General features: G+C 45.8%; 4 protein-coding genes across 4 annotated transcripts in view; 3 read left to right on the top strand and 1 right to left on the bottom strand.

The window, feature by feature from the left end:
• On the top strand, positions 1-7,716 carry LOC311061736 (bridge-like lipid transfer protein family member 2; the record flags this gene model as incomplete). Its single annotated transcript, XM_084080425.1, has 2 exons — positions 1-39; positions 1,588-7,716. The coding sequence occupies 2 exons, from the start codon at positions 1-3 to the stop codon at positions 7,714-7,716; spliced, it is 6,168 nt and encodes a 2,055-aa protein (XP_083936551.1).
• A 318-nt stretch (positions 7,717-8,034) lies between these two features.
• Positions 8,035-15,038, top strand: LOC311061737 (bridge-like lipid transfer protein family member 2; the record flags this gene model as incomplete). The annotated part of the gene is made up of 2 exons (XM_084080426.1): positions 8,035-8,085; positions 8,754-15,038. The coding sequence occupies 2 exons, from the start codon at positions 8,035-8,037 to the stop codon at positions 15,036-15,038; spliced, it is 6,336 nt and encodes a 2,111-aa protein (XP_083936552.1).
• Positions 15,039-17,710: 2,672 nt separating this feature from the next.
• LOC311062469 (phenylalanine--tRNA ligase alpha subunit-like) lies at positions 17,711-19,204 on the top strand (the record flags this gene model as incomplete). The annotated part of the gene is made up of 1 exon (XM_084081525.1): positions 17,711-19,204. The coding sequence occupies one exon, from the start codon at positions 17,711-17,713 to the stop codon at positions 19,202-19,204; it is 1,494 nt and encodes a 497-aa protein (XP_083937651.1).
• Positions 19,205-22,057: 2,853 nt separating this feature from the next.
• LOC311061739 (complement C3-like) overlaps positions 22,058-22,861 on the bottom strand; it is a 44,397-nt gene continuing 43,593 nt past the window's right edge. Inside the window, exon 40 of the mRNA XM_084080431.1 lies at positions 22,058-22,574. Coding sequence (XP_083936557.1) covers positions 22,433-22,574 — 142 coding nt within the window. The 3' untranslated portion in view covers positions 22,058-22,432. The remainder of the gene's footprint in view (positions 22,575-22,861) is intronic.

Genomic DNA, 22,861 nt, shown 5'->3' on the forward strand with positions numbered 1-22,861 from the left:
ATGGGTGCCCTATCGAATTCAGTGACCGGCAGGGGCGCGGTTTGAATATTTTATTAGACATAATGTAAAAACAGCACAAGTACAGTTAATAACATTTTTGACTAAAAGGTCTGTCCAAAAAAGGCCTTGCGGTCTTGTTTCCATTGAGGTCCTTGGTATTCAATTCATAGTTATATATAGTACAATAGTAGCACCAAATAGTTCAAATATCAACACAATAATACAGAAAAAATAACACTATAATACTACTACATTATATACTACAATAAACCTCATGATATTGGATAGAACTTGGTGGTATAGTAATTTGAGCCGTGTAGCCACTGCAAACATATTGACTAAATTACTAAATTACCGGTAAGTCTTACTAGCTGTGGACATGCCATTTACAGAGAGGATTTCTGATCGACACACACCAAGCAGAAAAGCACCAAACCATCTGCAAGTTGGGACACAGAATTGGGGTGTGCTACAACAATGGTACCCCAATACTGCCTCTGACATGTAGTGAAGTTTAAGTATAAAGTATCAAAAATAAATACTCAATACAAGTGTGAATACTAAAGTAAAATAAAAGTACGTAAAAATTGTACTTGAATAAATGTACTTGGTTGCTTTCTAATATTGCCAGTAGGGCAAGGAAGTACCTAACGCTTACATGTTATAATAATCAATATAATAATCAATGGCGGCCTGAAAGGGCTGAATTGTCCAAAGGAGTCATACGTCATAGTCCAAGATGATCCATGAAGTCCAAAATCCACATGGAAGCCCAAGTCATCTTGACAAACTGACTATGCTTCCATTAACTCAATTCCATTAACTCAATGACATAACAAAACTCAATGATATAACATCACAGTGTCAGTACACAGGTATTGAAAGACCTACAGTACATCCAGAATATGTGGAGGTCTCATCTGCAGAACACACACACACACACACACACACACACACACACACACACACACACACACACACACACACATACGTATTTTACATTGTGCATGCACATTTCTCTGGCCCACTTAAGGTTGGATTAATGAATCCAAGTTTGTTTCAATGGAAAAGAGAACAGCACAACTGTTCTGGAACGCGGCATCGGAATTCATTGCATCCAGTGCCATTTAATATGGAAACATGTGCAGATAAGTATCTCCAATGTACAATAGCGTATGGTTTGTGTTGTTGTGTGACGTCAGACCAGAGCTCTGCTAAACCAATATAAGTGAGTTGATGCAGAGGAACAGGGGGACAAGGATCTTCATCAATAATGATCAGGATAAAGATAGATGGACAGAGAGATAGACAAAGAGAGTGAGACATAAAACGAACTGTACAGTGGGTGCTTTTAGAAGACCACCTTAATAAAAAGGAGGGTGACACTGTCAAAGACATACAAAAGAAAAACAGCAAAACTGGATTTCCCTTTTGGTTTGTGACCCATGAGCCGTGACTTTGGTGTCAATAGTTTGGGACGGAATGTCTCTGTTGCTGATTTTCTTTTTCACAGTTGGGCTGCTAATCCTAATCCCTGTCTTTATCAGGTGGTATATATGTTATTTTGTAATCGTATCATGGTTCCAGAATGCATTAAATGCTGAAGTGAAGATCAAATCACTAGGGACTTGGACTTTGACTGAGATCCGGGGAATTAGGATCCAGTTTCATGCCCAGCACACACTGGTGATTGACAGAATTTGGATTTCAAGTAAACTTTTAAACAAAGACTTGCCACGGTACCTGGTATTCTGTGTTGGCAAAACCAGGGTGAGGTTTGATGTGCAGGTGCCACTTAGACCTCTTGTGAAGAAGAGTGAGTCAGGAGAAGTTCCCAAAACCCTACTGTTTCTTTCAAAGCTGCTGTCAATTCACATTGACTCTATCAATGTGGTGCTGCTGAACCTCACCCTGTCAAAATCTCTTGAAATTACTATCAAAGGAATTTCTATGTTACTTGACCACCGGAGTAAACGGTTGGCATGGGACCTTTCTGTGGGGCAGCTAAGCAGTGAAGTGGTTAAAAGCAATGTATCAGACATATGTTTTGCTGAAGTGTCCCTGGGCCTGCTGCTTTCTGGAGATGTGAGCTTGCCAGAAATGAAGCCAGGATGTCTGTCCCTATGTGTGAAAACTCTTAAAGCAGAGTTGCATGAGGGCCTCTTGCTCAGTGAGATTTTGTTACCCCCACCATCCTCAAAGAGCATACACAATGCATCTGCTGGTGAAAGCTTTGAGTTCATCCATCAGCTGATTCCCCAGAAGGTCGATGTGGAATTTGAGAACACCAATATAACTCTGCACTCAATGCACAGCCAAGAAAGATACCTAAATTGGACACTGAAGTCTCTGAAGTTGGCCTATGGGCGTGAGAGCGAGCAGCTTCTTTTTCTCTGTGCTGCTAGTAGCATGGAGCTCCTTTTAGAAAACGGACTTCTCTCTCAAAGTAGACAAAGAATATTTTGCCTGAACACCCTCAGGACTGATCTGCAGGTAAAATCAATAGATATCTCAGGGTCAGTCACAGTCAACACCTGCATAATCCACTACCGTCACCAGGACTTCTCTGGTTGGTTGGACCTACTTCCATGGGAAGAGCTCATTCACAGGACAGCAGTGCACAGAAAAGGTTGCTTCCCTCACCTACATGCCCCTGTGATGTTCAGGTCCTCTGTGTCCAATGTCAGTGTTTCAGTTGAGCTGGCAGACACCATACCATTTTCCCTGGGCTTCATATCAGCCAGTGCAGAACTGCAACATCTGCTTGATGATATTAAAATTAAGGACATCTCCATGGACCACTTCCGGTGGACGGTGGGCCAAGGTTTCCATATTCAACAGGCCCCTCACCCACCCGGGAAACATATATGGGGAGAAGCACTTATCCTAGACTCCCTCAGTCTTCAGGGAAGTTTCAACAGACCCCACATGGAGTCTGGCAGCCATGCTCCAAGTCTAAGCGTGCAGCTCAATTTGAAGGGATTCCAAGTGGAGCTCTCAGAGACCTACACGCTGTGCCTGTCTCGCCTGCTGTCCCTCTTCAGGCTGCCCAGTGACAAGAGTCCAGAACAATCCCATGTAGTCTCTGTGTCTCTGCTTAGTGATGAGACTAACCACACTCCATCCTCTGTCCACCTACCCTTGCTTTTCAAACTGAAGTGTTGTCTGGATGATGTCAATGTGTTCACATATTCTAATCTGGCAGGTGCTGTGTCTTTGCGGGTTGACACCTGTAGGGTCCAGTGTACTGGGAAGAGTTCCAGCGTATCTCTACAAGGTGTTAGTTTGTCTCTACTGAAGACACTCAGGAAAAATATGGACACTTGTTACTCTGCCTCACAAACCTCAAAACCTGTTCTCCAACTTACTGCCATAGCCTTTGATCATAACTCTACCGACTGGACTTTAGAAGTTCAATGTGAGGAGGAGGAGCTCAGTGTGGAATGGACACCATCTGACCATATGTTGTTGTACCAGCATGTGACTGAAGCGTGTGCCTGGTCGACCATCCTTTGTGAAGAAAAGGGTCCGGACGATCCAGTCAAACTGACAGGCGTTGAAAGATCATCAGGCCAGGGCAGGGACATGTGTGTATGTGTCTATCTCGGTCACACACACCTGAGGGCCCACCTGAGTGAGTTGCACTACATCATCCTGCACACGCAAGCCTTCTCCCTCTCAATGGATGCCAAGTCCGTCCACATGCACTCATCTCATCTGCACCTCAACTTTGATGGCAATGACATATTCTCCTTCAAAGAGCTCGACGTCCAGACGCACCAGGAGCCACCAGCAGATATGCAGCTGCACAGAGACCCCTTCCCTTACCTTATCACCCCGCAGAACCCCGTCTGGGTCTTCACCTGCCCAAGCCTGGCTGTGGAGTTCCCGTACAAGTACAATCTCTCTGACACGTTCGACAAGGCCATCAGTATGCAGAAGTGGCTTAAGACCATGCACAGCTCAACAAACACATCCAGCATCACCCAAAGACTGCCACCTGATCTCGTTTTCAAAATCAGCCAGTTCTCCTTTGTCTTCCTGGACAACGTTTTCGAAACCAAGCTGCACGACAACTACGAGCTCATGAAAGATGAGAGCACAGAGATCACCAAGCAGCAGCAGCTGCTGGACAAGGAGATGCGCAAGCAGCACGGGCAACTGCTGCCTGCCAGTACAATCAAAGAGGTGTACACGTTGCTGGACAAGGAGAAAATGGAGGTCTACATTAAGCGCTCACGCCTTCTCTATGCTAACACGCCCATGAGGAAGTCCCTCTTAGACTGGAGGGTGTCAGATCTGGAGCTGGTGGTCCTGGCCGACGACTCACTACATGGGCCAGAAAAAGTGAGGCATCAGCTGAGGGATATCGATGGGATCAGTCCCTTCCCCAGAGAAGGACTCCCTTTGGTGGTCCAGTGGTGTCGTGTTGTCAAGCTTAAACTCGGTGCCTTCATGGTGGCAATTCGGGACTACCCACGCAACCTGTTTGAGATCCGAGATTGGGAGCTGTCAGGACGTCTCATTGGCGCACAGCAGGATGGACACGGACAGACTTATTGCAAAGACGTTTTGCCGCTTGGCTCACCGTGGGGAGACGTGACAGTCAACAGAAATTTGCTGCCACTCAAGTTCTACCACGACTTCAAATCTAACATATCACTGTACACTATTGTGTGGGGACCATGTTGGCACCCTGCTTGTGCTCTGATGGGCCAGTTGCTTCAGATACTGACAAAACCCCCAAAGGATCCTTCACCTCCCCTGGCTTGGTGGGACAAAATACGTTTTCGGCTGCATGGACAATGGGTAATGGATATTGATCATTTCAACCTTCACCAGCTGGCTACAAAGGACCCATACAATACAACTGAAAATATGCACTGGGAATGTAATAAGTTAAACTTTGTCTGGAACCCTGGGCAGTTTACTTTCAAAGGGGACATGGATATTAATGTCAGGACAGCCTCAAAGTATGATGACATCTTTTTCCTACACCTGCCCAATCTACACATTACCCTCAACCTGCTGTGGCTCTGCCAAGGTAACCCCCATGACCATCATGCTGTAATGCTCTGCTGTGCAGAGAGTGTTACATATAAGACCTCAGGAAACTGTCATGACTCCTACAGAGCCTTCCGCTCTGAGAACCTCAACCTTGACATCTCCATGGAACTTAACCAACACTCTGGTACAGAGCCTTATCAGCCCAGGATCCTGCTGTACAGCAGCACACTGCAATGGATGCAGACATTCTTGGCCACTTGGACCAGTGTTTCTTGGCCGATCTGCAGAGGCAAGCTCTTCCACAACCTCACGGCCATTGGGAAGAAGTTAAATCAACATTTCAAGCAGTTATCCTTCACTGCTGCCTTCCCTCAACTACAAGTGTGTTACCAGGCCTCCCCTGCCCAGCAGAATGGTATCCAGGCGGAGTGCAAGAAAGGACATGTCTTCACCACAGGAGCACTGACACTTATCTCACCTGCTAGTATTGTGAAAAGAAGACCGATCTCAGAGTGGGAATTGACCCAGATGGTTAGCAAACTAACAGAGCTAACTGTCCACCTGATGGCCTCCACTTTGGATGAAATGGCTGCCCACCAGATGAATGCCCAGGTGAACAAGTCTCACCTGCTCAGTCTGTCCTCACTGAGCTACCAGCGACAGAGAAACCAAATGGAAGAGGTAAGTGTTAGCGATGAGAGCAATGCCTACATACACAAGCTGTGCTTGGTGGACTTGCGCGCCTCCTGCACCACCACAAATAGGAACATAGCCATTGGGCTGTTTGATAGCTATAGAAATGCGGCTGTGTTGAAGCGGAACCTCTCCACAGAAGCTCTGAACAGTCTGTGGATAGACACTCAGTTGCAAGCCAAGAATTTCAAATGTTCCAAGGGGTTAGAGGGGGTATCCTCAGAAGAAGACCCTTGTGTGAGCGACCAGCTGTGTGGCATCGCAGCCTCTCAGACTGACGACATTTATAAGCGCAACTGGCTCATTGAGTTGGTCAACTGTCAGATGATGCTACGTGGCACAGAGACGGCAGGCAGTGTACTGACTTCTGCAGCCAAGGCACAGCTGTTTCAGCATGAACATCACCCAGCTTGGTACAGCGACACTCTCAAGCAGAAGACCACCTGGACTGGCAGGCTGAATGACATGCAGTACTTTGCCACCATGAAGTCCAATCCTTCTGAACATGAGGAAAGGCAGCTGTGGATAGAGGTGAAAAACATAGAGAAGCACACGCAGGATAACCTGGTCTCTGTGCTAGAGGAGATGGACAGTGGCACTGACCAGGCTGTGCGAGGAATAGTCAACACCACCACAGACTGGAACCAGATCAAAGAGGCCCAGCAGTTGCAACGAATAATCTCCCCCTGTCACTGCCGTATGTACTACATCAGCTACAGCCATGACATTGACCCAGAGCTGGCCATGCAGATTAAGCCACCAGAGCTACCGAATAAGCATGAGAAGGAGAACTTGCTCAAAAAACAGGGCCCGGCTGTGGACACCATCACCCTCTTCCATCATGACCTAGAGATCTCCACTAACCCATTCCAGTATAATATGATCCTGGATATATTCAACAACCTGCTGCTGCCCGTCGAACCCAAACGCAAGGAGCTAAATGAGAAGGAGCAATGTGTCCGTTTCCAGTTGAACATCTCCAGTAACCATGAGGAACAGCGCAGCAGCATCTTGCACCTCCAGGAGGAGGTCAGGCAGCACATTGCCCGGATAAGATTCCTGGAGAAAAAGGTTTACTCCAACATTAGGGCCCAGTCTGAGGAGCTGGTAGAGATCAATGTGAGGCTGCAGAACGAGCTCAATGAGGAGAAAAACAACATGCAGAAGAAGAGTGAAGAACTCAACATCCTCATCAGGTGTTTAAAGGACTTCCAGCTTCAGCTGGCACATAAACTAAAACTGGAGCTGCCAAAAAACCCAGAGGATGTCAGTGTGGTGAGGAGAACTGAGATATACTTTGACCAGGCTCACTGGTGTTTAACTGAGGACGACGGCCAGATTGGCATCGCAGAGCTGGAACTTAAGAGTTTCATGTACAGCAAGTTGAGCAAGTCTGATGACAAAGCAGAGCATCTCCTGGAACTAGGCTGGGTCACAATGAACAACCTGTCACCCAATGATATGGATAAGGTAGTACCTCAGAGTCTTCATCTATCAGACAAAGAGTTTGCTTTGCGAATCTTCAGCGAAATTTACCCTCCTGTGGGAATTTCTGTCTATAAACATTTTGAGGTGAACGTGGTGCCTCTCAACATTCAGGTCTCATACAAGTTCTACAAAAGGATGAAGGGATTTTTCTTCCCAGGAAAAAATGTTGAGGAAGTTTGTGATGAGGACAAGTCCCAAAAACGTCCAGAGCATCTTGTTGATGACTTTGATAAGATGAAGGCACGGGCTGCCATGAACAATTCCTTCATCTACATTACGATCCCTAAAGTGCCACTTAGTGTCAATTACAATGGAATAAACGACTTAAACCTAGTTCTGCCTGATCTGGTGTATCGCAACAAGATCTGGACCTGGCTAGACTTCGCCAAGGCTGTGAAGAGGGACTATGAGAAAGAACTTGATAGACAGTTCTTTGCACTATGTTTACCTGCTTCTAGTTCTAATCCTCAGGGAAATGCATCTGAAGGGGCGGAAGCTAAGAAGGCCAAATCCCTCGGGATCTTCTAGCAAGAAGAGGAAGAGGTAGCGCAGTCGCTCGGGAATCCTTAGGTCCTTGGTTCCTGGTTCGATTCCCAGGTAACTGTCGAAGTTTGACAGAGAACCCCTATAACTGCTCCTGATGAGCAGTGTGGTGCCTTGCATGGTTTCCGCCGTCGGTATGTGAATGGGGGAATGTAAAGGCAAATGTAAATGCACCATTTAAGTCCAAAATCCACATGGAGGCCCAAGTCATCTTGACAAACTGACTATGCTTCCATTAACTCAATGACATAACATCACAGTGTCAGTACACAGGTATTGAAAGACCTACCGTGCATCGAGAATATGTGGAGGTCTCATATGCAGCAGAACACACATTTCTCTGGCCCACTTAAGGTTGGATTAATGAATCCAAGTACTTTTGTTTCAATGGAAAAGACAGCATATAAATCCTCCAGGTCGGTACAGAACCACTGGCAGCCACGTACCATTAACGGTCTGCCATCTGCATTAGAAATGCTCTGGAATGCGGCATCGGACTTCATTTTATCCAGTGCCATTTAATATGGAAACGTGTGCAGATAATGTAATGTATGCAATGTGCAATGTTCAATAGCGTATGGTTGTTGTTGTGTGACGTCGTTGTGTGACATCTGACCAGAGCTCTGCTAAACCAATATAAGTGAGTTGATGCAGAGGGATAGGCAGACTAAGAGATACAGTGAATGACAGTGAATTATAGAGAGATTTCAAAGATGAAGGCAATGATAGACGGACAGAGAGATAGACAAAGAGAGTGAGACATAAAAATAACTACTGTGGGTGCTTTTCGAAAGCCACCGTAATAATAAGGAGGGTGACACAATCAAAGACATACAAAATAAAAACAGCTAAACTGGATTTCCCTTTTGGTTTGTGACCCATGAGCCGTGACTTTGGTGTCAATAGTTTGGGACAGAATGTCTCTCTTGCTGATTTTCTTTTTCACATTTGTGCTGCTAATCCTAATCCCTGTCTTTATCAGGTGGTATATATGTTATTTTGTAATCGTATCATGGTTCCAGAATGCATTAAATGCTGAAGTGAAGATCAAATCAGTAGGGACTTGGACTTTGACTGAGATCCAGGGAATTAGGATCCAGTTTCATGCCCAGCACACACTGGAGATTGACAGAATTTGGATTTCAAGTAAACTTTTGAACAAAGACTTGCCAAGGTACCTGGTATTCTGTGTTGGCATAACCAGGGTGAGATTTGATGTGCAGGTGCCACTTAGACCTCTTGTGAAGAAGAGTGAGTCAGGAGAAGTTCCCAAAACCCTACTGTTTCTTTCAAAGCTGCTGTCAATTCACATTGACTCTATATATGTGACACTGCTGAACTTCACCCTGGCAAAATCTCGGTGGCACATTACTATCAAAGGAATTTCTATGTTACTTGACCACCGGAGTAAAAGGTTGGCATGGGACCTTTCTGTGGGGCAGCTAAGCAGTGAAGTGGTTAAAAGCAATGTATCAGACATATGTCTTGCTGAAGTGTCCCTGGGCCTGCTGCTTTCTGGAGATGTGAGCTTGCCAGAACTGAGGCCAGGATGTCTGTCCCTATGTGTGAAAACTCTTAAAGCAGAGTTGCATGAGGGCGTCTTCCCAAGTGAGGTTCTGTTACCCCCACCATCCTCAAAGAGCATACACAATTCATCTGTTGGTGAAAGCTTTGAGTTCATCCATCAGCTGATTCCTCAGAAGGTCGATGTGGAATTTGAGAACACCAATATAACTCTGTCAATACACAGCCAAGAAAGATACCTAAATTGGACACTGAAGTCTCTGAAGTTGGCCTATGGGTGTGAGAGCGAGCAGCTTCTTTTTCTCTGTGCTGCTAGTAGCACGGAGCTCCTTTTAGAAAATGGACATCTCTCTCAAAGTAGACAAAGAATATTTTGCCTGAACACCCTCAGGATTGACCTGCAGGTAAAATCAATAGATATCTCAGGGTCAGTCACAATCAACACCTGCATAATCCACTACCGTCACCAGGACTTCTCTGGTTGGTTGGACCTACTTCCATGGGAAGAGCTCATTCACAGGACAGCAGTGCACAGAAAAGGTTGCTTCCCTCACCTACATGCCCCTGTGATGATCAGGTCCTCTGTGTCCAACGTCAGTGTTTCCGTTGAGCTGGCAGACACCACACCATTTTCCCTGGGCTTCATATCAGCCAGTGCAGAACTGCAGCATCTGCTTGATGATATTAAAATTAAGGATATCTCCATGGACCACTTCCGGTGGGCGGTGGGCCAAGGTTCCCATATTCAACAGGCCCCTCACCCACCCGGGAAACATATATGGGGAGAAGCACTTATCCTAGACTCCCTCAGTCTTCAAGGAAGTTTCAACAGACCCCACATGGAGTCTGGCAGCCATGCTCCAACTCTAAGCGTGCAGCTCAATTTGAAGGGATTCCAAGTGGAGCTCTCAGAGACCTACACGCTGTGCCTGTCTCGCCTGCTGTCCCTCTTCAGGCTGCCAAGTGACAAGAGTCCAGAACAATCCCATGTAGTCTCTGTGTCTCTGCTTAGTGATGAGACTAACCACACTCCATCCTCTGTCCACCTACCCTTGCTTTTCAAACTGAAGTGTTGTCTGGATGATGTCAATGTGTTCACATATTCTAATCTGGCAGGTGCTCTGTCTTTGCGGGTTGACACGTGTAGGGTCCAGTGTACTGGGAAGAGTTCCAGCGTATCCCTACAGGGTGTTAGTTTGTCTCTACTGAAGATACTCACAGAAAACATGGAGACTTGTTACCCGGCCTTGCAAACCTCAAAACCTGTTCTCCAACTTACCGCCATAGCCTTCGATCATAACTCTACCGACTGGACTTTAGAAGCTCAATGTGAGGAGGAGGAGCTCAGTGTGGAATGGACACCATCTGACCATATGTTGTTATACCAGCATGTGACCGAAGTGTGTGCTTGGTGGACTATGCTTTGTGAAGAAAAGGGTGCGGAAGATCCAGTCAAACTGACATGCAATGAAAGGTCATCAGGCCAAGGCAGGGACCTGTGTGTGTGTGTCTATCTCGGTCACACACACCTGAGGGCCCACCTGAGTGAGTTGCACTACATCATCCTGCACACGCAAGCCCTCTCCCTCTCAATGGATGCCAAGTCCGTCCACATGCACTCATCTCACCTGTACCTCAACTTTGATGGCAATGACTTATTCTCTTTCAAAGAGCTCGATGTCCAGACGCACCAGGAGCCACCAGCAGACATGCAGCTGCACAGAGACCCCTTCCCTTTACTCACCACCCCGCAGAACCGCGTTTGGGTCTTCACCTGCCCAAGCCTGGCTGTGGAGATCCCTTACAAGTACAACTTCTCTGACACGTTCGACAAGGCCATCAGTATGCAGAAGTGGCTTAAGACCATGCACAGCTCAACAAACCCATCCACCATCAACCAAAGACTGCCACCTGATCTCGTTTTCAAAATCAGCCAGTTCTCCTTTGTCTTCCTGGACAACATTTTCGAAACCAAGCTGCACGACAATTATGAGCTCATGAAAGATGAGAGCACAGAGATCACCAAGCGGCAGCAGCTGCTGGACAAGGAGATGCGCAAGCAGCACGGGCAACTGCTGCCAGCCAGTACAATCAAAGAGGTGTACACGTTGCTGGACAAGGAGAAGATTGAGGTGTACATTAAACGCTCACGTCTTCTGTATGCAAACACGTCCATGAGGAAGTCCCTCCTAGACTGGAGGGTGTCAGAACTGGAGCTGGTGGTCCTGGCCGACGACTCACTACACGGGCCAGAAAAAGTAAGGCATCAGCTGAGGGACATTGATGGGATCAGTCCCTTCCCCAGAGAGGGACTCCCTTTGGTGGTCCAGTGGTGTCGTGTTGTCAAGCTTAAACTCGGTGCCTTCATGGTGACAATTCGGGACTACCCACGCAACCTGTTTGAGATCCGAGATTGGGAGCTGTCAGGACGTCTCATTGGCGCACAGCAGGATGGACATGGACAGACTTATTGCAAAGACGTTTTGCCTCTTGGCTCACCGTGGGGAGATGTGACAGTCAACAGAAATTTGCTGCCACTCAAGTTCTACCACGACTTCAAATCTAACATATCACTGTACACTATTGTTTGGGGACCATGTTGGCACCCTGCTTGTGCTCTGATGGGCCAGTTACTTCAGATACTGACAAAACCCTCAAAGGATCCTTCACCCCCCCTGGCTTGGTGGGACAAAATACGTTTTCGGCTGCATGGACAATGGGTAATGGATATTGATCATTTCAACCTTCACCAGCTGGCTACAAAGGACCCATACAATACAACTGAAAATATGCACTGGGAATGTAATGAGTTTAACTTTAACTGGAACCCTGGGCAGTTTACTTTCAAAGGGGACATGGATATTAATGTCAGGACAGCCTCAAAGTATGATGACATCTGTTTCCTACACCTGCCCAATCTACACATTACCCTCAACCTGCTGTGGCTCTGCCAAGGTAACCCCCATGACCATCATGCTGTAATGCTCTGCTGTGCAGAGAATGTTACATATATGACCTCAGGAAACTGTCATGACTCCTACAGAGCCTTCCGCTCTGAGAACCTCAACCTTGACATCTCCATGGACTTTAACCAACACTCTGGTACAGAGCCTTATCAGCCCAGGATCCTCCTGTACAGCAGCACACTGCAATGGATGCAGACATTCTTGGCTACTTGGACCAGTGTTTCTTGGCCGATCTGCAGAGGCAAGCTCTTCCACAACCTCACGCCCATTGGGAAGAAGTTAAATCAACATTTTAAGCAGTTATCCTTCACTGCTGCCTTCCCTCAACTACAAGTGTGTTACCAGGCCTCCCCTGCCCAGCAGAATGGTATCCAGGTGGAGTGCAAGAAAGGACATGTCTTCACCACAGGAGCACTGACACTTATCTCACCGGCTTGTATTGTGAAAAGAAGACCGATCTCAGAGTGGAAATTGACCCAGATGGTTAGCGAACTAGCAGAGCTAACTGTCCACCTGATGGCCTCCACGTTGGATGAAATGGCTGACCACCAGATGAATGCCCAGGTGAACAAGTCTCACCTGCTCAGTCTGTCCTTACTGAGCTACCAGCGACAGAGAAACCAAATGGAAGAGGTGAGTGTTAGCGATGAGAGCAATGCCTACATACACAAGCTGTGCTTGGTGGACTTGCGCGCCTCCTGGACCACCACAAATAGGAACATAGCCATTGGGCTGTTTGATAACTATAGAAATGTGGCCGTGTTGAAGCGGAACCTCTCCACAGAGGCTCTGAACAGTCTGTGGATAGCCAAGAAGCTCAAATATTCAAAGGGGTTAGAGGGTTCTCTTACCACAGCCCCCACTAACCCCACCCTGTCTACGGTCAGCCAGCGAGAGAAAAGTCAGAATGAAGGAACATCAATGCTCCAGAAGCTGATTGAGGAGCAGACTGATACGTTTGTGGTATCCTCAGAAGACGACCCCTGTGTGAGCGACCAGCTGTGTGGCATCGCAGCCTCTCAGACTGACGACATTTATAAGCGCAACTGGCTCATTGAGTTGGTCAACTGTCAGATGATGCTACGTGGCACAGAGACGGCAGGCAGTGTACTGACTTCTGCAGCCAAGGCACAGCTGTTTCAGCGTGAGCATTACCCAGCCTGGTACAGCGACACTCTCAAGCAGAAGACCACCTGGACTTGCATGCTGAATGACATGCAGTACTTTGCCACCATTGAGCCCAACCCTTCTGAACACGAGGAAAGGCAGCGGTGGTTAGAGGTGAAAAACATAGAAAAGCACAGGCAGCATAACCTGGGCCATGTGCTAGAGGAGATAGACAGTGGCCAGGCTGTGCGAGGAATAGTCAACACCACCACAGACTGGAACCAGCCATCCCAGATCAAAGAGGCCCAGCAGTTGCAACGTATAATCTCCCGCTGTAACTGCTGTATGTACTACATCAGCTACAGCCATGACATTGACCCAGAGCTGGCCACGCAGATTAAGCCACCAGAGCTACCGAATAAGCATGAGAAGGAGAACTTGCTCAAAAAACAGGCCCGGGCTGTGGACACCATCACCCTCATCCATCATGACCTAGAGATCTCCACTAACCCATTCCAGTATGCTATGATCCTGGATATATTCAACAACCTGCTGCTGCCCGTCGAACCCAAACGCAAGGAGCACTGTGAGAAGGAGCAATGTGTCCGTTTCCAGTTGAACATCTCCAGTAACCATGAGGAGCAGCGCAGCAGCATCTTGCACCTCCAGGAGGAGGTCAGGCAGCACATTGCCCGGATAAGATTCCTGGAGAAAAAGGTTTACTCCAACATTAGGGCCCAGTCTGAGGAGCTGGTAGAGATCAATGTGAGGCTGCAGAACAAGCTCAATGAGGAGAAAAACAACATGCAGAAGAAGAGTGAAGAACTCAACATCCTCATCAGGTGTTTAAAGGACTTCCAGCTTCAGCTGGCACATAAACTAAAACTGGAGCTGCCAAAAAACCCAGAGGATGTCAGTGTGGTGAGGAGAACTGAGATATACTTTGACCAGGCTCACTGGTGTTTAACTGAGGACGACGGCCAGATTGGCATCGCAGAGCTGGAACTTAAGAGTTTCATGTACAGCAAGTTGAGCAAGTCTGATGACAAAGCAGAGCATCTCCTGGAACTAGGCTGGGTCACAATGAACAACCTGTCACCCAATGATATGGATAAGGTAGTACCTCAGAGTCTTCATCTATCAGACAAAGAGTTTGCTTTGCGAATCTTCAGCGAAATTTACCCTCCTGTGGGAATTTCTGTCTATAAACATTTTGAGGTGAACGTGGTGCCTCTCAACATTCAGGTCTCATACAAGTTCTACAAAAGGATGAAGGGATTTTTCTTCCCAGGAAAAAATGTTGAGGAAGTTTGTGATGAGGACAAGTCCCAAAAACGTCCAGAGCATCTTGTTGATGACTTTGATAAGATGAAGGCACGGGCTGCCATGAACAATTCTTTCATCTACATTAAGATCCCTCAAGTGCCACTTAGAGTCAGTTACAAGGGAGTGAACGACCTAGTTCTGCCTGATCTGGAGTATTGCAACAAGACCTGGACCTGGCTAGACTTCGCCATGGCTGTTAAGAGGGACAGTGTGAAAGAACTTGGTAGACAATACCTTCTTAAGAAACTACGTTTACCTGCTTCTGGTTCTGATCCTCAGGGAAATGCATCTGAAGGGGCGGAAGCTAGGAAGGCCAGCCTCCTCGGGGTTGGCACGACTGACAAGAGTGCTGGCAAGAAAAGTAAGAGGAACCACGGGAGGTAGCGCAGTCGCCTGGGAATCGTGAGGTCCTTGGTTTCTGATTTGATCCCAGGTAACTGTCGAAGTTTGACACAGAACCCCTATAATTGCTCCTGATGAGCAGTCTGGTGCCTTGCATGGTTTCTGCCGTCGGTATGTGAATAGGGGGATGTAAAAGGAAATGTACTGAATGTAACTGCACCATTTACCATTTGTCTTCAGCTTTGACATACACATGCACATTCTACATCCCTTTAGCGCAACAAAAAAATACATATTTCAATTGAAAAAAGGGAGCCACATCTACACATCTTTTTTTCTTTATATTATATATATATTATATTTCAGGCAATTATGAGTTCATTAAGCTCATTCACACTTGCTTGAAATGACAGTAATTTACTGGTATATTTGATTTCTTGTATACAGTACATTCTATAGTTAAATTGCGAGTGTATGAAGAAAAACGTTTTTTCTATCAACAAAATGCGAAAAAGCTCTTGTATGCGTTCTGTAGTACCACTATTATGAAAATTAAGTAGCCTCCTGTACACCGACAGTACCAATGAGAACACTCACATGACGGCACTTTACTGTTAAGGAGAGCTTTATTCCCATCCTACTACTATAATTGAAATGACCTCCAAAAGTACGTCCGGGGTTGGTCAGCACACGATCACTCGATTTGCCTCCAAACTTGCCACAGACTGTTGATCAGTGTTCTGGCTAATACCTAGGCTATGTAAGTACATATTGTACAGTTAATATAAAACTACATTTTAACATTGTAGCCACAGCAGCTTTCCATCTTTTGCCGCAGCACCTTTGTTTTGGCCGCTAGGACCCCAGCCTACTGCGCATCTCCATATATGGCCAGTTGGATCACTGGTGCAACGTAGCTGTGATGTAGCTGATCGGGTCTAGATGTGAGGGCCGCGAAGCAGCCCAAACCTCTAGTTTATGTAATGGTTTTAAGAGTAAACGTTTAGGAGAGTGTAGAGAGACCGGAAGCTGAGAGCAGAGAGTGAAAGACATGTAACATGGCTCCAGGCAGAACCAGAGACGTTGCAATCAAGAGGTTGGACCACTATCCTGTCACCTAAACCTTTTTTCATTAATTTATTCAAACAACAATGGTTCATTTATATAGCACCTTATCCAAGGAGATGATGTTCCATTTCTCAGCACTGACATTCTGGCCAAAATCCCATTTCAAGGAATTTCAAAACTCAACTCAACTCATTATAGAGCACATTTAACTTGATCAGGTCAACCAAAGTGCTGCACAGGTTAAAACAAAACAAAAAAAACAATGCAATGTAAACAGAGATTAGCGTACCATGAAAGACACAAACAAAACATTAGCACCATGGGACCATAGGGTGCCAGGCTCAGCAGTCGCTGAAGGCCAGGAAATTTGTCTATAATAAAGATTTAAAAATAATAATTGACTGGGTAGCTCTGATGTGTAGGCAAGTTGTTTTTTCGCCTGGTCTTTGGCGCCTCCAGCAGCAGCTGGTCGGCCAACCTCAGGTCAGGGCTCTGGTGGAGAGTAGTTGGAAACAAGATTTGCACGGGGCGGGGGAGCCAAAACAACTCAGAGATCACCAGGGTGACCTTTTCTCTAAGTAAAGGGTTAAAGGGTGTTTATCAGAGTCAGTGTTTACACACACACTCAAAACCCCTATTTTTTTTTAAACTGCAAAAATAGCCATTCCAGCTCACTTGTTTTGAAGATTGTTGAAAGAAGTTTGTCAAAACTTTCAACTGGAACATTCAGTTGACTTACATGTTATTGCAGTGTTGTTGTGTGTAATGATTGATGTTTTTTAGTTTTAACACTAAAGCACTTTTTAAATAGTTTCAAATATTGTAAGCATGGTTGTTTCTGGTAAATTACTGTTCTGCTAACCTGTTACTTCAGTCCCACTTCTATTGAAATAAAATCATTTATGAATAAATGATGTATTTAGCTTTTTTATCATAATGGATTCATTCCCTTTTCTATTCGTTCTGTGTTACATCCAGCTAACAATCAGAGAGACAGAGACAGATTAGTCACAGCTTCCACTTAACAGTAAAGTGCCGTCATGTGATTGTTCTCATTGGAACTGTCGGTGTATAGGAGGCTACTTAATTTTCATGCTAGTGGTAACTACAGAACGCATACAAGAGCTTTTTCCAGTGTATCTCCAATACACTAACATTGTTGTTATGACACATTTTGTTAATAGAACAACCGTTTTTCTTCATACAGCTAATGTATCCTATGCAAGCACCGTCATGACACTCTGGGTTCGCATTTAGGTGCCGCTATGTCAATACAGGCAATTTGACTATAGGATATACGGTATACAAGAAATCAAATACACCAGTAAATGACTGTCATTTCAAGCAAGTTGGCACAAGTACTTGGCGGCCAGTTTATGACGTCAGTCTCTCATACTGTAGGACTATGATGTCAGGCATCATCACCATATTTGGGCATATTTCATCCCAAGCCGCCTGTCCGAAACACCAGTCCCATTGATTTCTGCTGCCATAGTAACCATGACGGCATCAAAATTGGAATTTGGGGATATGAATAACTGTGTCAGAGGGCTTGCGCATCAGTCTTGTCGGACAGATACTTACGTGTTTCTACAGAGTCCCTTCACACCGATTCTCCTTCGCCTTATTTAGCTACGGCACCAGGAATGGCTCACAGCAGTGTGGTGGAGACTCTTCTATGGCAGATTGAGAAGGTGGACGATGGCGTTGACAGCCTGGATATCGCCACTGAGCTTGGGGTAGACCACCAGGTCATTGTTGGAGCCATGAAGAGTTTGGAGGCCCACAGGGAAGTTATCTCATATGAGCTACGCTCCTCTAAACACTGGGAGTTGACCCACGAGGGCAGCGAGATAGCCGAGCTGGGCAGCCATGAGGCCAGAGTCTTCAGTTCCATCCCGCTGGGGGAGGGGGGTACGCCCAAGGCTGAACTCATGAAGCTAGTCTTTGGTAAGGTGGGCCTTAACAAAGCTATGGCAAACAAGTGGATCAGGGTGGACAAGAAAAATGACAGTATAGTCAAGGCTGTGGAGAACATAGAGGACCAGGTGAGAGAGAAGCTGCTCCTGGTACAGAGAGGCCAGGCCTCCCAGCTGGATGACAAGGAGAAGAATGATCTGAAAAGGAGGAAGCTGATCTCTGAAGTACTGGTGAAGTCTTACTGGATCAGCAAGGGTAATTCCTTCAGCACCACCATCACCAAACAGGAGACAGAACTCACTGCAGACATGATCGCCAGTGGCAACTGGAAGGAAAAGAAGTTCAAGCCATATAACTTTGAGGCCATGGGCATAGCCCCAGACTGTGGTTACCTTCACCCGCTAATGAAGGTTCGAACCCAGTTCAGACAAATCTTCTTGGAGATGGGTTTCACTGAGATGCCGACCAACAATTTCATTGAAAGCTCCTTCTGGAACTTTGACTCTCTGTTCCAACCCCAGCAGCACCCGGCCAGAGACCAACATGACACCTTCTTCCTGTCTGACCCAGCGCTGGCTCATGAGTTCCCTCCAGAAGAATATCTGGAGAGAGTCAAGAAGGTTCACTCTGAGGGGGGCTACGGATCACAAGGGTACAAGTATGACTGGAAGATCGAGGAGGCCCAGAAGAACGTCCTGCGCACACACACCACAGCAGTCAGCTCACGAATGCTGTATAAGCTTGCACAGCAGCAGAATTTCACCCCGGTCAAGTTCTTCTCCATCGACAGAGTGTTCCGTAACGAGACTGTGGATGCCACCCACCTGGCAGAGTTCCACCAAATAGAGGGAGTTGTGGCTGACTATGGTCTCACGCTTGGGGACCTTATGGGCATCCTGCATCAGTTCTTCACCAAGTTAGGTATCACCAAACTGCGCTTCAAGCCTGCCTACAACCCATATACTGAGCCCAGCATGGAGGTGTTCAGCTACCATGAAGGCCTGAAGAGGTGGGTGGAGGTGGGTAACTCAGGCATGTTCAGGCCAGAGATGCTGTTACCCATGGGTCTTCCTGATGATGTGTCCGTCATCGCCTGGGGACTGTCCCTGGAGAGACCCACCATGATCAAGTATGGCATCAACAACATCAGAGAGCTGGTGGGACATAAAGTGCCCCTACAGATGGTCTACGATAGTCCATTATGCCGTTTGGACTCTTGAGTTTTACTCAGCATTCAAGTTTGTTTAGTTTAGTTTTTGGACAGGTCAATTCCTAACACATGTTAACTGTTCTTTGGCTGCAAACCATGTGGACTCCCCTTTATTCGTGAAATAGAACTTCCCTTGGTAACCAAGGAGATCCAAGCATCTTTTTTTCTTGGTCCCTTTACCCTTTCAATGTTAATACCAAATAACCTACTTTTACAGGATAAAAAATATAGGCTACACTGGGATTTAGCAATATTCAAATAAACACTTTCAATACACACATTCGCCTTTCCTGCTCAACATGCATTACATTGCTGCTTACCTACCTGCAATGACAGCCCCGCAGGCCAAGGACATTAAAACAAAATGGTGTCTAATAACAGTGTGAGTTCCCTGTGAATCTCTGACATCATTTTTAGCCCAGATTGATGTCATCGATATGACGTCATCAATCTTGGCTAAATATGGAGGAACAGGTGGATGTGAGCCTATGAATTAACAAAAATTCTCCTCTCTCCTCTCCTCTCCACTCCTCAAGCTGAGGGTGTAATTGGCGTATCAGGAAGGCCTGCCAATCAATCAGTCAAGCTGAGAGTCTGATTGGCCTATCAGGGAAGCCCTGCCAATCAGTCAAGCTGAGAGTCTGATCACTGGGTAAAGAAGCCATCTATTAGCCAGAGCACTGATAAATAGTCTGTGCCTATGGCAAGTTTCGAGGCAAGTGGAGTGCTTGTGTGCTGACCAAACCCGGAGTACATTGGTGAGGAATACGTAATAGGAAGGATAGGATAGGATACTGTCTTGTTGTAAAGCGACTTTGGGTACAGAGAAAAGTGCTATATACATTTTATGTATTATTATAATTAATATTTTACCGTAGGAGAGTTTTGTTTTCACTTTCTAAATATGACACACCGATTGGTCAAGCCTCACGTGACACGTGACAATACGGTGAAATATTGTATAAATACATGGCGTCACTTTGGCGGCGTCTTTGCCGCCGCCAAAGTGAGGTAAGACAGGAACCATCACGAAATGACTGCATGGCTGATACATAATTGGCAAATAGGACAGATAGGACACTTATATAGACAGGAGGGATATGACACTTACACAGACGGATAGGACACTTATAGTACACAGACAGGACGGATAGGACACTTATACAGACAGGACGGATAGGACACTTATACAGACAGGACGGATAGGACACTTATACAGACAGGACGGATAGAACACTTACAGTATACAGACAGGACGGATAGAACACTTACACAGACAGGACGGATAGGACACTTACATAGACAGGAGGGATATGACACTTACACAGACAGGACGGATAGGACACTTACAGTATACAGACAGGACGGATAGGACACTTACAGTATACAGACAGGACGGATAGGACACTTATACAGACAGGAGGGATAGGACACTTACACAGACAGGAGGGATAGGACACTTACATAGACAGGACGGATAGGACACTTATACAGACAAGACGGATAGGACACTTATACAGACGGATAGGACACTTATACAGACAGGACGGATCGGACACTTATACAGACAGGATGGATAGGACAGTTAGAACATAAGAATTAGAACATTCCCAACATTCCCAACACAAGTCTGGTAAGAGTGAGGTAAGACAGGAACAATCACGAAATGGTTGAGAAATGGCGGATACTGTAACAATTGGATAGGACACTTACACAGACAGGACGGATAGGACGGATAGGACACTTATACAGACAGGAGGGATAGGACACTTATACAGACAGGACGGATAGGACACTTATACAGATAGAACATTCCCAACATTCCCAACAGCGGAGAGTTGTGCTCCGAGGAGCACTTTTTCTAGTTATTATTATTATTATTAATATTACTAGAGGTTCGGGCTGCTTCGCGGCCCTCACATCTAGGCCCGATCAGCTACATCACAGCTATGTTGCACCGGTGATCCAACTGATATGGCCATATATGGAGATGCGCAGTAGGGTGGGGTCCTAGCGACCAAGAACAAAGCTGCTGCGGCCAAAAAGAAGGAAAGCTGCTGTGGCTAAAATTTTAAAATGTAGTTTTATATTAGTACAATATGTAAGTACATTGAAGGCGGGGAAAGAAGCCTAAATATTAGCCAGAGCACTGATCAACAGTCTGTGGCAAGTTTTGGGGCAAGTGGAGCGATCGTACGTACTTTTACCCCAGACAAACTTTTGGAGGTCATTTCAATTTTTCAATTATAGTAGTAGGATGGGCATATGCTGATCATCATCAGGGATCTCCATATACAGTATGGGCATATAAGGAACAAGGACTGACAGATGCAGAGCTCCAGTGCAGCCTGACAGCGTGTCGCAGGTTCGAGTCCCAATCCCGACGACCTTTGCTGTGTCTCTCTCTCCACATTTCCTGTCTCTGTATACTACCAATAAAAAAAGCTAAAGAAATATCTTTAATAAAAAGAAAAACAGGGGAGGTTTCAGCTGATTACACAAATCCCAATTAACTCATTTATGGCGATGATTGCCCTGTGGTTGCCTTTGCACCCTCTTCCTTCTCAAAGCTGCTCACTGTTTGCTCACACATTTTATTGTGCAGGAGTCAGCTATAAGTACATTTGAGGCAACTTGATTTATTGCAACCTTGGTGTTGTTTTGATGTCAAGCAGCACAGTAACTAAAGGATGGTTGAATTGACTGTGGATGAAAAGTGGATCGGCCTTAAGTATTAATGTACAAATGATGTGAATAAAGAAACACAAGGCAGATCCGACCCAGATGCAGACTCAGAGACACAGGAGAAAGTAAGTGGGAATTATTTACTGAAGAATTCACAAACTAAGTACAAATGATCACTGTCAATGCAAAACAGAAGCTGAAGGAAAATAGAAAACTGAGAGGCTTTTTTAGCACAATCTCAATAACTCGATAGCCAGTGTGGTCTAGAATGATTACAGAACACAGTTGTGCATTCTCCTCAGAGCTACACAAAGATTGAGTAGGGCTTCTTTGAATCTATTTCCAATTTATGAACAACACGTTTAAAGGTAATACTGTTTTTGTTAATACTGTGATCCTGCATAGTATCATGACATAGCAGGACAATAATGACAGGGGTGCTTGTGCTGAAAGAAGACCACGGTCATACAAAACAACAGCTGTTCAATTGAAAGAACTTACAATCAAACTAATTAGACAGGTCAGAATGATTCAAAAGGTCTGGGAGAATCATTTAGTTTGGACATCCAAAGAAGTTTAACTCGTCGACCAGGTCCTCCATGCCCAAACAGACAGGTCTGTATTCTTCAGTCTGACATTCTTCTGAAGTGGGCCAATACTCTATCCATGTCCTCTCACCTAGCACATACTCATACCTAAGGACAGAAGATATGAAACATTACTACTTATGTCCAGTCATAACTACAGTATGCTGTGAAAAGGCATTCACCAGTGTAACATTATGTCTATAGTTATACTGTATGTACATATCTTGGATTTTTCTTTGTTTTATTTTTGAGCGGTGTAGCCGCTCCTATAAGTGGGTTTGGGACCCATCCGTGGTGAAAGTTTTTCTTTCCGTCGCGAAAATGTGTCTTTCGCTGTACTGTGATTGGCTGATTGGCTGTGACGTACTGTGATTGGCTAGCGAGACGCATGATGA

Source organism: Gymnoscopelus microlampas (assembly GCF_963454915.1).
Source record: "Gymnoscopelus microlampas genome assembly, chromosome: 15".
Taxonomy (NCBI): domain Eukaryota; kingdom Metazoa; phylum Chordata; class Actinopteri; order Myctophiformes; family Myctophidae; genus Gymnoscopelus; species Gymnoscopelus microlampas.